This window comes from Leucoraja erinacea, chromosome 26 (assembly GCF_028641065.1).
Source record: "Leucoraja erinacea ecotype New England chromosome 26, Leri_hhj_1, whole genome shotgun sequence".
In the NCBI taxonomy this organism is placed as follows: domain Eukaryota; kingdom Metazoa; phylum Chordata; class Chondrichthyes; order Rajiformes; family Rajidae; genus Leucoraja; species Leucoraja erinaceus.
In genome coordinates this window covers 17,595,669-17,613,158 of record NC_073402.1, presented here as the reverse complement: position 1 = coordinate 17,613,158, position 17,490 = coordinate 17,595,669, and the positions used below count along the sequence as shown (strand labels likewise).

At 40.6% G+C, this 17,490-nt stretch overlaps 1 protein-coding gene across 3 annotated transcripts; it reads left to right on the top strand.

Annotated features, from left to right (window-relative positions):
• Positions 1 to 511: 511 nt before the first annotated feature.
• Positions 512 to 12,221, top strand: rpl11 (ribosomal protein L11). Of its 3 annotated transcripts, none has more exons than XR_008725550.1 (7): positions 512 to 728; positions 4,247 to 4,397; positions 4,511 to 4,617; positions 6,291 to 6,422; positions 8,754 to 8,835; positions 10,047 to 10,157; positions 10,253 to 10,332. XR_008725550.1 is itself a non-coding variant. In XM_055656241.1 (6 exons), exons 1-6 carry the CDS (start codon positions 723 to 725, stop codon positions 10,280 to 10,282), a joined length of 537 nt encoding a protein of 178 aa, XP_055512216.1. In that variant the 5' UTR covers positions 514 to 722; the 3' UTR covers positions 10,283 to 12,221. The 3 variants fall into 3 exon arrangements, 1 of the variants encoding a protein (XP_055512216.1); XR_008725549.1 differs by having other exon boundaries at positions 8,734 to 8,835; XM_055656241.1 differs by lacking the exon at positions 8,754 to 8,835 and having other exon boundaries at positions 514 to 728; positions 10,253 to 12,221.
• The last annotated feature ends 5,269 nt before the right edge of the window (positions 12,222 to 17,490 follow it).

Genomic DNA, 17,490 nt, shown 5'->3' with positions numbered 1-17,490 from the left:
TCAATCTGGCTTCAAACTCCCTCAAGTCAAGTGAATAATTCTCAACAGAATCTGCATAGGCCAGGGACAATGTGGCTATCTACTCCATACATGGAAGGTGACAGATGATACAAAGTGCAATTGCAACCATGTGTTTCAAACCATGGCACACATCTCTTCAATTTGCCCATGAAGGTCTGATGCAGTGGGGATCTAATTTCCCAAAAGTTGCACCTCAGAGGTCGTTGTGTCTATTGACAAAGATAAACATTAGGGTATTTTTTCTGAAGACCGATTTAAAATCCCATTTTATGTATAAAAAAAAAATGAGACACAAGGTGTTGGAGTAACTCAGTGGGTCAGGCAGCACCTTTGGAGAAAAAAAAGATGGGTGATGCTGCGGGTGGGAACCCTTCTTCAGACGTTTTCATCATTGCTCATTCGTTACATTTTATTTAAGACGTTTTTCACAAATAAAGTATCAAGAGATCAGAGCTGCAATGGAAAAAAAACAAGAGCGTTCGTTCCACGTGTAATCCCAATCACAGTTGCTCGCAGTTTAAAGGTTTTGCTGAATGTGAAACGCCAGATTATTACTCTCCGGGTGAGGATGCGGGTGAATTTTCTTGGCTTTAAAAAGGTGGCGCTAGTCAGTATATTGCGCACCAGGAGAATTTTTGTGCGCCTCTTCGTTCGGGGCCTGAGAAATGTTTTAATCTGCCGCACTCATCCTTTCCACTAACATGGCGGTAAGAAAAGGGGAAATTTAAGGCATGGTTTTGCGCCGCTACTGTTATGTCAAGGATAATCCGGGTTTGAGGGGAATTTTAGGTCGCATTAGTTGTATATAAGTGGAACAAAAGCTCATTCGCCGGTAGCTTGTGGAGACCAAAGTAGGCCAGAGATAACTCGACAGTATCTCTGTTGCTAGGAGCAACGCCGGTTACAAATGCCTGTGTGTTTTGTTATAGGTCTACTGCATATCAAGTCATGTGCCTTTATATCCAGGAGAATGGTTTTGTTTTAATGTGGAAAAAAAGGACCGGGATTGGGAGGGGGTGGTAGTGGTGGAATGCAGCATTTGTAGGCTGCACAACATTAAAGGCAGGTCATCGACTGGGTGCAAAAAGTTGATTTAAGAAGCATTTTGGTGAAGCCTCAAGTTGGGTCAATCAATAAGTAAATGCAATGAGTAAATGCAGTGAGATGCAAAATGCTGAAGTATCTCAGCGGGACAGGCAGCATCTCTGGGGAGAAGTAATGGGTGACGTTTTGGGTCAGACTGAAGAAGGGTCTTGACCCGAAACGTCCATTCCTTCTCCGCAGAGATGTTGCCTGTCCTCCTGAATTACTCCAGCATTTTGTGTCTATCTTCGGTGTAAACCAGCATCTGCATTTCGTTCCTACCCCTTCTAGTACTGTTGTAGTGCAACCCTGTTGTAAATCACAAATTCAGTTTGACCACTGGGTGTTAAATGTCTGCGTTATCTTTATACAACAACGATTTGAGCGCACCGAGTGGGACCTGTTTGCAAACCAGGACATACAAGAATACACATCCACAGTCATGTTCTATATACAGAACTGTATCAACAATGTCACTGTCGACAGGGAGGTCAGGTACTATCCAAACAACAAACCATGGATGACCAGGGATGTCAGGAAACTGCTGAGGGAACGCAACTCAGCCTTTAGATCTGGCAGTGATGAATTGTACAGGTAAAATGTAAATTGTGTTGTGTCTGGGGTCTATTTGTTTGTAATGTATGGCTGCAGGAACGGCATTTCGTTTGGACCTCAAGGGGTCCAAATGACAATTAAATTGACTCTTGACTCTTGACTCTACAGCACTGCCAGATCTAAACTAAAGAGAGCCATTAAAGAAGCAAAGACAGCCTATCGAAGAAGGTTAGAGGGGTATTTTAACGAGAGGGACCCTCGGCGTGTCTGGCAGGGCATTCAGCAACTCACAAACTACAAGGGCAAGGGGGGGGGGGGGGGGGCGATCATCTGCAGCAGTAACAACTCGCTAGCTGAGGAGCTCAACCGCTTTTTCGCCCGTTTTGAGCTGAATGAGGCGGAGCCTGCACCTGCAGCCGCACCCAGCACTGACGACCGTGGCACTCACTGTGAGTACGGAGGACGTCAGAAGAGCACTCCGCAGGGTCAACCCCAGGAAGGCTGCTGGCCCAGATGGCATCCCAGGGAGAGTATTGCGGGACTGTGCAGACCAGTTAGCGGAGGTTTTTAGCGACATCTTTAACCTCTCTCTGTCAACGTGCACTGTCCCTAAATGTTTCAAGACTGCTACCATCGTGCCTGTACCCATAAAAACATCTATTACCAGCTTGAATGACTATAGACTTGTTGCTCTCACTTCAACGGTGATGAAATGTTTTGAACGGCTGGTCCTGGCCCACATTAAGTCCTCACTCCCATCCACCCTGGATCAGCATCAGTTTGCATATAGAGCTAATAGGTCAACGGAGGATGCCATCAACATAGCTCTACATTCTGCACTGGCACATCTGGAGCGCCCTGGCTCATATGTGAGGATGTTATTTGTAGATTTTAGTTCTGCATTTAATACCATCATCCCCAGCAGAATGGTGGACAAACTGTCTGATCTGGGTGTTAATGCAAACACATGCAGATGGATGAAGGACTTTTTAACAGACCGTCCACAGACTGTCAGGATGGGGTCCAATTACTCCCCAGTCCTGACGCTCAGCACAGGAGGGCCACAAGGTTGTGTGCTGAGTCCCATCTTGTATACAATATACACTTATAACTGTATTTGTTTTGTTTTTTTTAATAACCACACAGCCAGGCTGGTGGAATTTGTATACCAGCACACAGTACAAACAGGATCATCAAGTTTGCGGACGACACGACTGGTGGGACTGATAAACAACAACGACGAGTCTGCCTACAGGGATGAAGTCCAAAAACTGACTGTCTGGTGTACCAAAAACAACCTGGTACTCAACCCATCAAAGACAAAAGAACTCGTCGTCGACTTCAGGAGGAAGAGGAGAGAGGAACCTGCTCCCTTATACATCAAAGGAGACATGGTGGAGAGAGTCACTGGCTTTAAGTTCCTGGGAATAAACATCTCCCAGGACCTCAAATGGCAAATGAACACTGTCACTCTCGTGAAGAAGTCACATCAGCAGCTGTATTTCCTGAGGTCTCTGCGGAGAGCAAACGTCTCACAGCCGCTGCTGCTGTCCTTCTCCCGATGCGCCGTGGAAAGTATCCTCTCCTATGGAATCCTGGTGTGGTTTGCTAGCTGTACTGTGGCTTAATTCCAACAGAGCTTAATTCCAACAGAGAACACTGGGGAAGCAAAATGTAATTCCAAGAAATGCCGCCAAATTCGTTTTAATTCTTTTTAAATACTTATTTATTATTTTACTAATAAGTGTACATATGTGTCAATGGTTGTCGTGTTTGTATTTTTTTAACCGGAGGAGATGTAATGGAATTTCGTTGCACAGTATTGTGCAATGACAATAAACGTATTAATTCATTCATGCATTCATCTATGACTCTCGGTGAAAGGTTCAAACCTTATAAAAGTTTATATTCAGCTTATCCATAAGTGAAGCTAATTTTCAAGAAATCAGATGAGATTTTAATATTGAAGAACATCCTCAACTTGAAATCATACCTTTTAACTTGTTAAAAATGATTCCTCTGTGAGAATGGTTTTTATCTGTTTCTGTTAACACTAGGCAATTTTTAATGTGAGGTATGATGCCTATAATTTATAAAATATAATGTACAAAAATAACAGAAGTAAATGATCCCTTTTACTTTTGCAAACTGCTTTAAGACCACTGCTTCAGTGGTTTGAAATTACTAGGATGTATACTAGTAAAATGTTTAAAGAAAATAGTTCAGTAAAATGTTGTTTTGACCAATGAGCAGTGACATCAATCCTGCCAATATTGTAGTTCAAGCCGATTCTCTGAAATTTGCAACATGTAAAATTGAAGAATTTGTTATTCTGTTGTAAACATTGATTGAACATTCTAATACTAACATACAACAGGAAAAGAGTCACAATTTGTTCTCACCATTAGTTACATACCACAGTACTTGCACTACTATTGTAACTTTTTGTGGGGCAAGTACAGAAGCACAAAAATCGCAAAAACAAATTTTGGTGGAGGAGGCCATTATTAATGCTATATCGGTCAGCAGTAAATCTTGTAATGATAGCAAAATATATACTGATTTTGAAAAAAAATCTTTATCTTAGGACCAGAGTGAGAAGAAAGAAAATCCTATGCGTGAGCTTCGCATCAGAAAGCTCTGTATGAATATCTGCGTTGGTGAAAGTGGTGATCGACTTACTCGAGCTGCCAAAGTTCTTGAACAGCTAACGGGCCAAACACCTGTGTTTTCCAAAGGTGCGTTGAGCTTTATAAATCTTGCAGGACAACTTAGTTTGCAAACTTTGTTTGTTACTTACAATTATTGCTGATGATTTAAAGTGCACTGAGTAAAATTTACCTTCCATCAGCTCGCTACACTGTGAGATCATTTGGTATCAGGAGAAATGAAAAGATTGCTGTTCACTGCACAGTTCGTGGTGCTAAAGCTGAAGAAATCCTGGAAAAGGGCCTTAAAGTAAGTTTCTCTACTTTAATTCATAATGGTTTGTATAGATCATTTTAACTTTTTTGAAAGGATGGATGAACTTTTTAAAGTAAAAGGATATATTTCCCTTTACTTTTTTGTATAATTTCTCTGTGAAATTAGTAGTAAATGGCAGGAAAGAGAATGCTTTGGCCATGATCTGTCCAACCATGTATTGGGTTGTATCTTTGCGTGAGTTGCCTGGCTCTTTCTTCAAATTTACACCTCTAAATGCATGCTTTGAGTGCCTGGTGTTTGGGGTATAGCTGTGGACTTGTTCTACTAATGAGAGCTAACATAACTTAACTCTAGTATTTTTTTGGAAATTTGTCGTAAAAATTGTCAATGGGAGATAGTACTGTAAATTTGGTTCTCATTCTTTTATGTGCAATTACAACTGAGGCATTCTTGTTACCCATATCTTCAATTCAATTCTGGGGTCAATGTTAACACAGAATCTTTGATTTAGATTGTAGCTCACTTGGAGGCAGCTCAATTGTCAGTGAAGCACCACCCCCTGACGAGCTCAATGCGTTTTACACACGCTTTGGTAGGGAGAACACTGATGTGCCTTCCCGAGCCCCCATTCGCCGTGATAGTATTTCAGTCACAGTCACAGAGGCCAACGTAAGAAGATCCTTCAGGCGGTGTACCCTCGGAAAGCGCCTGGACCTGATGGTATACCCAGCCGTGTCCTAAAAACCTGTGTGGACCAACTGGCTGGAGTTTTTACAGACATTTTCAACCTCTCACTTCTGAGGTCAATTGGAGGTACTTTAGGGGCCACCTGCTTTAAAGGGGCATCAATAATACCAGTGCCCAAGAAGAGCAAGGTGACATGCCTCAATGACTATCGACCAGTGGCACTAACGTCTGTGGTGATGAAGTGCTTTGAGAGGTTGATTATGGCGCATATCAACTCCTACCTCAACAAGAACCTCGTCCCACTGCAGTTCGCTTACCTCCACAACATATCAACGGTGGATGCGATCTTACTGGCTCTCCACTCCGCTCTGGACCACTTGGACAACAAAAACTCATATGTCAGGCAGGCTGTTATTCATTGACTACAGCTCAGCGTTTAACACGATCATCCCCTCCAAGCTGATTACCAGCCATGGTGTTCTATTTAATAGAAATCCGAGGGTAACTCTTTCACACAAAGGGTGGTGGGTGTATGGAACAAGCTGCCAGAGGAGATAGTTGAGGCTGAGACTATCCCATCGCTTAAGAGACAGTTAGACAGGTACATGGATAAGATGGGTTTGGAGGGATATGGACCAGGCGCAAGCAAGTGGGACTGGTGTAGCTGGGACATTGTTGGCCGGTGTGGGAGAGTTGGGCCAAAGGGCCTGTTTCCACACTGTATCACTATGACTATGACCCTTTGTGCAAAATGCAGGCTTTTTACTTGCTACTGCAAAATATCTCTTCTGTTACTATTGAACTTTTTCGATACTCTGATTTAAATGAAGCACCCGTACTACAATGTCGTCTACCTAAATATCTTTGTCATCTTTTCAAGGAATAATTTTCTTTTACTTTTTCCAGAAGTATCTAAGTATCTTATATTTGTCATTTAATTATTGATTTTATAAAGTGAAAATGAAACCTTGGATGACGCTCTAATGTTTTGCTGTAAATTTTTTTTTTTTTGCCTGCAGGTTCGTGAATATGAGTTGAGGAAAAACAACTTCTCCGACACTGGCAACTTTGGCTTTGGCATTCAGGAGCATATTGATTTGGGTATCAAGTATGACCCAAGCATTGGTATCTATGGTTTGGACTTCTATGTGGTATGTGCGTTCTATTATGTAGCTGCCTTTTGAGACAATGTGGTTTTTGATATACTACACAAATCTACACTGCCCTCCATAATAAAGACCCATCATTTATTTATTTGCCTCTGTACTCCACAATTTGGGATTTGTAATTGAAAAAATCACACGTGGTTAAAGTGCACATTGTCAGATTTTAATAAAGGCCATTTTTATACATTTTGGTTTCACCATGTAGAAATTACAGCAGTGTTTATACATAGTTCCCCCCATTTCAGAGCACCATAATGTGTGGGACACAGCAGTGTCATATCAATAAAAGTAGTCATGTTTAGTATTTTGTTGCATATCCTTTGCATACAATCGCTGCTTGAAGTCTGCGATTCATGGACATCACCAGTTCCTGGGTGTCTCATCTGGTGATGCTCTGCCAAGATGCAGCCATCTTTAGCTTATGCTTGTTTTGGGGCTAGTCCCCTTCAATTTTCTCTTCAGCATATAAAAGACGTGCTCAATTGAGTTCAGATCAGATGATTGACTTGGCAACTCAAGAATTGACAATTTTTGAACTTTAGCAGTATGTTTGGGATCATTGTCTTGCTGTAGAATGAACTGCCGGCCAATGAGTTTTGAGGCATTTGTTTGAACTTGAGCAGATGGGATGTGTCTTTACATTTCAGAATTAATTATGCTACTACCATCAGCAGTTGTATCATCAATGAAGATAAGTGAGCCAGTACCTTCAGCAGCCATACATGCCCAGGCCATAAGACCCCAATCACAGATGAGATGATATGCTTTGGATCTTGGGCAGTTCCTTCTCTCCTCCATACTTTGCTCTTGCCATCACTCTGATATGTTAATCTTCATCTCATCTGGCCACATGACCTTTTTCCAGAACTGTGGTTGCTCTTTTCATTACTTCTTGGCAAACTGTAACCTGGACAACCTATTTTTGCAGCTAATCAGTGGTTTGCATCTTGCAGTGTAGCCTCTGTATTTCTGTTCATGAAGTCTTCTGCGGACAGTGGTCATTGACATATCAACACCTGACTCCTGAAGAGTGTTTCTGATCTGTCAGACAGGTGTTTCTTTATTATAGAGAGAATTATTCTGTCATCAGCTGTGGAGGTCTTCTTAGGCCTGCCTGTCCCATTGCGAATAGTTAGCTCACCAATGCACTCTTTCTTCTTAATGATGTTGATTCTGACAAGCCCAAGGTTTAGCTGATGTTTCTTACAGTTTTATTCTTGTTTCTCAGTCTCATAATGGCTTCTTGACTTTCATTGGCACTACTTTGATCCTCATGTTGATAAACAGCAATAAAAGTTTCCAAATGTGATGGAAAGACTGCAGGAAAGACTAGGTGCTGAGAGCTCTCTTATACCTGCATTAAGGAGGCAATTAAACACACCTGAGCAATTACAGATGCCTGTGAAGCCATGTGTCCCAAATATTATGGTGCCCTGAAATGGGGGGACCATGTATAAACACAGCTGTAATTTCTACATGGTGTAACCAAAATGTATAAAAATGGCCTTTAATAAAATCTGATAATGTGCACTTTAACCACATATGATATTTTTCTATTACAAATTTCAAATTGTGGAGTACAGAGGCAAATAAATAAATGATGGGTCTTAGTCCCTAACATTATGGAGGGCACTGTATTTCCCCATTGCAAGACATTCTTTCCAACTCAGCTTCATCGATTCCAGACCTACGGCCTCTGTTACCAGGTCACTTTCAGTGCTGCTGTCAACAAAGTAAGTAAAAATAAACCACAAGAAAGTAATAAATAAAAAGATCCACTAACCAATGCAGAACTCTTGTTTTTTTAATTTCCAATAGCTGGGTGGGGGAGGGCTGGGGGGGATTTGGTTAACATGCGAGAGTAAAATAACCTATGTTGTTAGATTTAGGTTAAGTTATGTATGAACATCATGCTGTGAAGAACTTGCAGTTCATCCACAGTTATCTTGATTGCTGGTATTCATACTGTAATTTTTGGACTTGCAACATTCAGTGGGGGATCCATATGCGAACATAAATACTGAAATGAATACTTAGACTGGCTGTTAAAGAGTAGGTAAAATGTTTAAAACATAGTAAGATATTCTCTTATTTTTATACAACCAACATTTGATGGGAGAATGGAATATATTCAAATATTTTTTAATTGATTAGAGTATGCTATACTACTGGGTGATATTCTGTTAATAGTGCACATCCAAATGACAATGAGGCTATTCACAACTTTGAAATAGTTTGAGTCATAATTTGTTGTCAAGGCATACAAATGTATCTGTTCTTAATAACATTTGGGGAGACTCTGGATGATGGTTGCAGGACATGTTGGTGGAGCAAGCTGAAAACGACAGTGAAGGCAGACATCCTCCTGCAAGTGCCCTCTGGATCCTACTGAAAGAAAGTATGAACACAAAATATTGTCTGTGTTTTTCCTCGACTAAACTTGTAAACCTATTCCTGTTTCCTATTGTATTTGTATTGAAATTTTCTTAAATACTTGCACAGTTCTTGAATTACAGATTCTCTTGGTAACCATTCATGTTAATATTTTAATAATATGTTGAAAACATGTTGTTCGTGCTTATCAGATAAAAATGTAATTTCTTCTGATTAACCATCCATTTCAAAAGCCCTTAGATCTGAAAACACCTTCTGGATTGTCCTTAACCTTTTATTGACAACATTTTGGGTCTTTCCTGTGAATGTCATTTCTTATGTTTTTAAAGATCTGTTACAAAAATCTAATTTGGCTTTCAACTACCCATTTTCTAGTTCATCCTTTCCAAATCGTGTACATTCAACTAACGTTGGCTGATACTTCATTAGCTTTTAAATAATTTATCTTCCTCTTTATTCATGAAATTCATAACCTTTGATAAATTCCTATTATTCCAATAGAAAATTAATTAATTAATCTATTAATGTGCTACATTGAAATATTTTTTCCAGTCAATTTTTGAACCACACTTGTGACTAAAGATAGCAAGTGACAACTGAAATTGGTTACCAATGTCATTCCTGATTATAGATCAAATAATAAGAATTCAATGTAGAGTTTATAAGTTTAATTTTGGATAATTTCTGGTTTAAGTATTATCAATAAAAACTTGTTCTAGTATCTTAGTTTAGGAATGAGCAGAGACCCACTTCTCCAAATTTGATGGTATCTGCAATTGAACCCTTAATTTTCATTTAGTCTGTTTATTATTACATTTTAGCCTTATCTTAAAATGTATTTGCTTTTTCCATTCTACTACCTCTAATTTGTCTTTATTTTACCGAAAATAATTCCTTGCTCTTTCTCCATTTTTCCTGCACTACCTCAGATGTCTATGTGTTCACTGCAATTTTCCCATTCACTATATGTATTCATTTTTGCTCTTCCCTCACTTCACCAGCTTTAGTCTTCCAGAGGACCTTTATTTACCAACGTAAATTGTTGGTGCTTAATCGCTTAGCTAAACCCTCCATTTTTGTAGTTTTCCACTACCCCAGAATGTCCATTCCTGACAGATTTACATAATTTTATTATTGACAGCATTGGTACGGAGAACTTTCCCTTTGGCATGTGCACTGCTTTTGGTGTGACTCCTGTCCTTCCTTGTGTTGTAGGTTCTGGGTAGACCAGGCTTCAGCATTGCAGATAAAAAGCGTAAACGTGGCCGCATTGGAGCTAAACACAGGATCAGCAAGGAGGAGGCCATGCGCTGGTTTCAGCAGAAGGTACCTTAACTTTAAATATAAAATTCATCGGTTTGGATTGTCTTTGCTAATTGCAATTTGTATCTACAACATTTCACTTCCCTCTTTCTTTGCAGTATGATGGAATCATTCTCCCAGGAAAATAAATGTGTTTGCAACTATCAATGAAGAAAATAAAATCTAACGCATTATCTGTTTTTAGTCTACTGAGCATTATTGTAACTTGGATTGGACAGAATGTTTACTGTCATATGTATTACTGGTTTACATTATCTATATGCATCAAATGTATACATTACCATGTCTAGTAATGGGTCATTTATTACATTTTGGTAAGTGCTATCCTAAAGTGTGCCTCAGCAGCCCTGCATGTCTTGTCATGTGCATATGGTTAATGCCATCAAACAATTCCTCATCCAAATGCTCATTTTTTGAAATATAAGCTTAAACACTTAAGTAGATTTCCTAGTAGTGGCTACACTGTTCTTATTCTTGTCCACTAGGAATAGGAGTCTTTGAATTATCTTGACAGCTGAAATCACTAGGTAGCAAATGGATTATTTCCTCCTTCCCTCCGAAGCCCTCTCCCTCCTCTGTTGGGTTTAATGTGGTGTCATACGTTTATTGTTGTCTTAGCTGAAGATATGAAGATCTATATTTAAGAGGGCATAAATGGGAAATAAAATAAACTTGTGGGAAGAGAGAGTTTTATAAAACAGATGGACACATAAGATGCAATATAAATATATATATATTGAGAGTATGGTGCTTGGAATGAGGATAGGAACTGCTTCAGAAGGCCTCAGATGGGAAATTGTGCTGTCTGTAGTCTACACTCCCTGATATCATCCTTAATTTTTCCTATCCTGAACTGGCCCTATTTTCCTATATTTTTGTGCATTCATTTCTCTTTTACACACACTTCTTTTGAGTTTTTCCCCCTGTGTTTTTTATTGTCTCATTACGCCTTCTAGCAATGTTTTTTTATCTACACCCGTTTAAAGGATACTGCTATCAGTAACGTTCGATTCTAACAGTGCACAACCAAAATGTTAATTACACTGTTATGAGAGTTCCCAATACTTTTTAATCTATACCATGTTGATTAATCTTGCTGAGAATTTAAGAATGTTTCATTTCAATCTGTTGCCTAATTAAGAGACGTTTAATAGTATGGTATTGCGTTGTGTAAAAATCTATCAAAAACTCGGGAATTGACAAATACAATGAATGCACAATGTTTATCATTTAAATATTTTATTCACACAAACAGTAAATAACGATTTATGACATATTATGACACTATGAAAGGAAACTGACATTTCTGTAATGGATTAGGCAATTTTCTTTTAAATTCAACAACCCTTTGTTATTTTCGCTATTGTTCACAAAACCTTTATCTTTCGTCACCAACCTTCTACCAGTATAATACAAAGAATGGAATTGATTCTTTCTGGGGAAATGTGTAATTTAGATAAATGGACCTTAATTTGAATATATTATACCATTCCATTCAATCATGTTGAATATTGTTTTGTTATTTGAGGGGGAGGGGAGAGGTTCTTACAATGGTTTTCTGAATTGTCACCCTATTTTTGTTCAAATGAGATTTCAATTAAATCTTCTCATTCTAAAATTAGGAAATCAATTATGGAGCCGTCAGGGCGTAATCATGTTATCCTGTGCATTTGATCCATAATCATTTAATCTCAAAGTTGGTAATGCCCCTATGTTCTGAATTAATATGGTGGCAATAGGAAATTGTGGTAACACCTAGAATAGATATTGTTCCGTTACCTTACTGATACCTGCATTGTTCTATTCTGCACATACCTGATTCTTGAAGGCCACAGCCAAGCTTTGACTGGGTCTCAGTAGGTTAAATCTGAGTTTGTTACTGAATGTTATAGATTGGCGATATACAGTAGTTCTTTATACCATTTCTCCCCCAACCCGTTTAATTTCTGAGAAACCCAAACCCCCTGGCAATTTCCAACATAGTATATATATTTTATAATTTAGAAACTGAAGTGTAATGAATTACATTTTCAATGATATACAATAAATTGATATTGACCAATCTACTGTTTTTGTTATATATGGCATGGTTATTTGAAATGTCTAACTTCTTTGGTAAAACAAATAGTATCAACTGGATTGCCTTTTAAAAACACTCTGGGTGTTAGCTTTCATACACACGTAAACCATGATCACCCTTTTCAGTGACTTTTCTTATTCCTTTACATTAAGTTCAACATTTTAAATGCAACATCTTAAAACTGCTCAAGATTCCATTAACATCACTATCATCTTTCTAAAGTCTCTTGCTTTTTCCTAAAACCAACAGAAAAGCTTTTCTCCACCAGCACAGTTCTGATCATTTTCTCTTGTTTTTGAGATCCATACAGAAATCACAGTTGTTAGCAAGTAAATTTGAAATTCAATTATATTACAAGTTTAAAGCAAATTTAGGATCAATAAAGGCCATACAATTTTTGTCCTATAGGTAACATGTGCCTTTTTCCCACAGAACTGTCAGGATGTTCGAGACTTTTGCTATGTTTTAATATGACGGAAGTCCCCAAACTTCCTGACAGGATTTGGCTGTTGTCATTTCCAAAAGCGCTGACGTTGGAGTTGCCATGGAGTCTGGCAGTGAAGTATAAACTTCCTGCAGTTTCCTCCGTTATACTAGAAAATTTGCCCACTCAACAATGACTCCATTCATTTCAAATAGAGAGGCAAGTTTCAGGTATTTTATATTTTTGAATTTAATAGGTTTCATCCTTGGTTTAAGTCTTTTTTTTAATGTCAATGTATCTAGGATTTTTGGTTGGATCAGGCAAGGAGGTTCTCGCTGGGGATTCTCTTCTAGAAAATAGGAGCCAGCCATGCAAGAACTCGTGTGGCAGGGAAAACACAAATTGCTGGAGTAACTCAGCGGGAAAGGCAGCATCTCTGGAGAGAAGGAACGAATGGGCGATGTTTCGGGTCGAGACCCTTCTTCAGACTGGTCTCGACCCGAAACGTCGCCCATTCCTTCTCTCCAGAGATGCTGCCTGTCCCGCTGAGTTACACCAGCATTTTGTGTCTACCTTCAATTTTAACCAGCATTTGCAGTTCTTTCTTGCACCTCTTGTGGCAGGGGCAAACTGGTGAATAACTTGCAACTCCCAGGAAATTCTGAACCAATGCAAATCCTTTTTGTTTTTAAGTATGCTCTGTGCTATTAGCTATACTTTCTTTTTGTGTCTAAAATATACTAAATTTTAGACTTGATTTTGTCTTCTTTTCTGCATTTTAATGGAGGGGGTTAGAACACGCTCAAGCCTTTGCCACCGTTGGTATTTACATCTCTTCTCGATTATTGCAAACAGAAGATGGCAGGTCCTATCATTTTTTTCCCCCTCCTATAATTAATCTTTCCTTAGTTTAGAGATATGGTGCGGAAATAGGCCCTTCAGCCCCACCGCGTCAACTAACGATCACCCCGTACACTAACACTATCCTACATACTCGGGACAGTTTACAATACACACAGCAGCCAATTAAGCTACAAATCTGTACGTGTTTGGAATGTGGGAGGAAACCGGAGCACCCGGAGAAAACCCACGCAGTCACAGAAAACGTACAGACAGCACCCGCAGTCAGGATCAGTCTCTGGTGCTGTAAGGCAGCAACTCTACTGCTGTGTCACTGTGCCGCCCAAATTATTTATTAATTATTTCGCATTTTGTGTTATATTTTGCTGTGAGCCAGTTATTTCACTAAAGCAAATTTAAGAGTCTTTATCTTAAATTTGTAACCTGATGAATAGTATTTAATTTGCTACATAATTGATCTGATGTTTTGAACTCACTATTGCTCAACCTCAGGAACCATGTGTCCCTCATTTTCATTCATGAGTTGTCCTTTATCCTATCTGGGTGCAATAGTGGCATCAGTAATGTTAAACATGTACAGTTAGTTTACGCCACCCTCTGATTCCTTTGTTCTTGTGCTATCTGAATCAGCCAGTTAACTTTCTATTTTGCTCTATGGCTACATTTCATTTTATTTCTACCCTGGGACTAATTCTTCAGCTCAATCCTCATTATTATTTACAGAATTCAATTTTAAAAAAAGAGCAGTTCCATGTGGGCACAATTCTCTATACTTGATGTTGATTTAGTGAGATGGCTGTTTTTGATCTCCCATCCTGCCTATTTTTATATTTCAATTCATAATTACAAGTAAAATACTGCAAACACCCATCAGGTTTAGAAGCAGCAGTGGATACAGGAAGGCTGGATTAACACTACAGATATGTAACTTTTTCTCTCCTAATTCTTTATTTATCCTGTATCTTGACAGTCAAACCTTGCAGATAATGGAAATCTGAAATAAAAAGAAAATGCTGGAAATACTCAGCGGGTCAGTCACCACCTGAGAAGAGAGGAAAATCATTCACTGTTTTTGGGTTAATAACCCTTTGTCAGAACTGGAAAAGTGAGAAATTGATTTGTTTTAAGTTAAGGTGTAGGGGGATTTAGAGAGAAAAGGGGAATATCTGTGATAGGTTGAAGGCAAGGTTGTACAGTTGAAATAATGAAGCCATTAAGTTAATAGATGATTGGGGAAGGTTGAGGAGAGAGAATAAAATGCATGCTACAATTGTGAGATGCAGAACAACCAAAGATTGCTGGAAGTATTCAGCAGATCAGACAGCATCTGAACTGCCCAGCTCTGATACAAGTAGGAAACGCTGGTTATCTAAAAAATTGAACTCCATGTTGAACTCCAAGGAAAGCAATATGGCTAGGAAGAAAATTAGGTTTTGTTCCTTGAGCTTATTTTGGCCTTCATTGGAAAAAAGTGGAGGAGGTTAAAGTTCAAAGTTACCTGTCACTTTAATTTTTACTCTCATCTTTCTGCCTTTGACTTCCTGTACCATTTCAATGGAGCCCAGAGAATGATTGCACAACAATACAATACAATACAATACAAATTTATTGTCATTTGAGCCCCAGTGAGGCTCAAACGAAATTTCGTTTACACAGCCATACAAACAAAGCCAATGTCCTACAGACATACACACAATTAAATTCACACAAACATCCATCACAGTGAACCCACTGTGATGGAAGGCAAAGTCTTTTCTCTCCCCTGCTCTCAATTTATCTCTCGATGTCCAAGCCCCAGGCGGGTGATGATAAGTCCCATGGCCATTTTAGGCTGCGCGGGGCGATTTATGGCCCCGCTCCCGGTCTGAAAGTACAAGGTTGGAACCCCCACGGGCGATGGCGAGTCCCACGGCCATGAAGCCGCGCCAGGTGATGTACGGTCCCGGTCCGGGTCATTCCAACCCCGCGACACGGGCTGGAGAAGTTGCGTTGCGGGAGCTCCGGGAAGCGGTCTCTCCCCCCGGACCCGCGAGCTCCCGATGTTCCGGTCCACCGGACCTGCGGCTGCGTTGCTGGAGCCTCCGAGCCCCAGGAGTCGAGTCGCAGCAGCGAGTCACCACCGCTCCCCACGCTCCGAGGCCGGCCAGCCCCACGATGGTGAGTAGTCCGCAGCTACGCAGTCTCCCGAGCCCCCGGGTCGTTCAGGTTGGAGGCCGCTCCACGGTGCTAGGCCCCAACGACAACGGAGACCCAACAGGGAAAAGGTCGGGTCTCCCGGACAGGGAAGAGATTTTAAATAGTTTCCCCCTGCCCCCCACATATACACATTTAAAAACACTATTAAAAAACACCAAACGCTACATTTAACTAGACAAAAAATAAAAAAAAAATACAGACAGGCTGTAAGGGCCGTTGCAACGAGTGAGTCGCTCCGCCACCAAGGAATTCCTCTTCTATTTTGACATATACCAACGGGCAGGGCTCAACAGTGAATTCAAGAATATCTGATATCCTGCCTATCCTGTTTATATGAAAACTGACCGGTTCTAATAATAATAATAATAATAAATTTTATTTATGGGCGCCTTTCAAGAGTCTCAATGACACCTTACAAAAATTTAGCAGATAGAGGAAAAACATGTAAGGGGAATTAAATAAATAGTAGAGACATGACTAGTACACAAAGTAAAGATAGAATTCAATACAAAACACAATACGAGGCAATTAATGCACAGATGAAAAGGGAGGGGGACGTGGGGCTAAGGATAGGCAGAGGTGAAGAGATGAGTCTTGAGGCGGGACTGGAAGATGGTGAGGGACACAGAATTGCGGATCAGTTGGGGGAGGGAGTTCCAGAGCCTGGGAGCTGCCCTGGAGAAGGCTCTGTCCCCAAATCTGTGGTTGGACTTGTGGATGGAGAGGAGGCCGGCTGATGTGGATCTGAGGGACCGTGAGGGTTGGTAGGGGGAGAGGAGGTCAGTGAGATATGGGGGGGGCCAGATGGTGGAGGGCTTTGTAGGTGAGGATCAGGATTTTGAAGTTGATCCGGTGGGAGATGGGAAGCCAGTGAAGTTGTTTGAGGACTGGAGTGATGTGATGCCAGGATTTGGTGAGGGTAATGAGTCGGGCGGCTGCGTTCTGGATCAGTTGGAGTCGGTTGATGTACGTGGAGCTGGTGCCAAGGAGAAGTGAGTTGCAGTAGTCCAGTCGGGAGGAGATGAAGGCATGGATGAGTCTTTCAGCAGCGGGAGGTGTGAGAGAGGGTCTGAGTTTGGCGATGTTGCGGAGATGAAAGAAGGAGGTTTTAATGACATGGCGGATGTGAGGCTCAAGGGAGAGGGTGGAATCAAAGATCACGCCAAGATTGCGGGCCTGGGGAGATGGGGAGACAGTGGTGCCGTCGATGGTGAGAGTGGGGTTATTGATTTTGCTGAGTGTGGCTTTGGAGCCTATGAGGAGGAATTCTGTCTTATTGCTGTTGAGTTTGAGGAAATTATGTTGCATCCAGGTTTTTATAGCTGACAAACAGGAGTTGATATGGGAGAGGGGGGGTTGTGGGGGGATTTGGTGCCGAGGTAGATCTGGGTGTCATCAGCGTAACAGTGGAAGTCCAGGTTGAAGTGGCGGAGTATCTGACCAAGGGGGAGGATGTAGATGATGAAGAGGAGGGGGCCGAGTACGGAGCCTTGGGGGATGCCTTGAGTGACTGTGGCTGTAGCAGTGGTGTGGTTGTGGAGAGAGATGAAGTGGGATCTGTTGGAAAGGTAGGAACGGAGCCAGCTGAGTGCAGAGCCTTCAATGCCGAGGTCTTTGAGTCTTTCTGCCTTTGACTTCCTGTACCATTTCAATGGAGCCCAGAGAATAATTGCACAATGGAATTCCTCTTCTATTTTGACATATAACAACGGGCAGGGCTCAACAGTGAATTCAAGAATATCAGATATCCTGCCTATCCTGTTTATATGAAAACT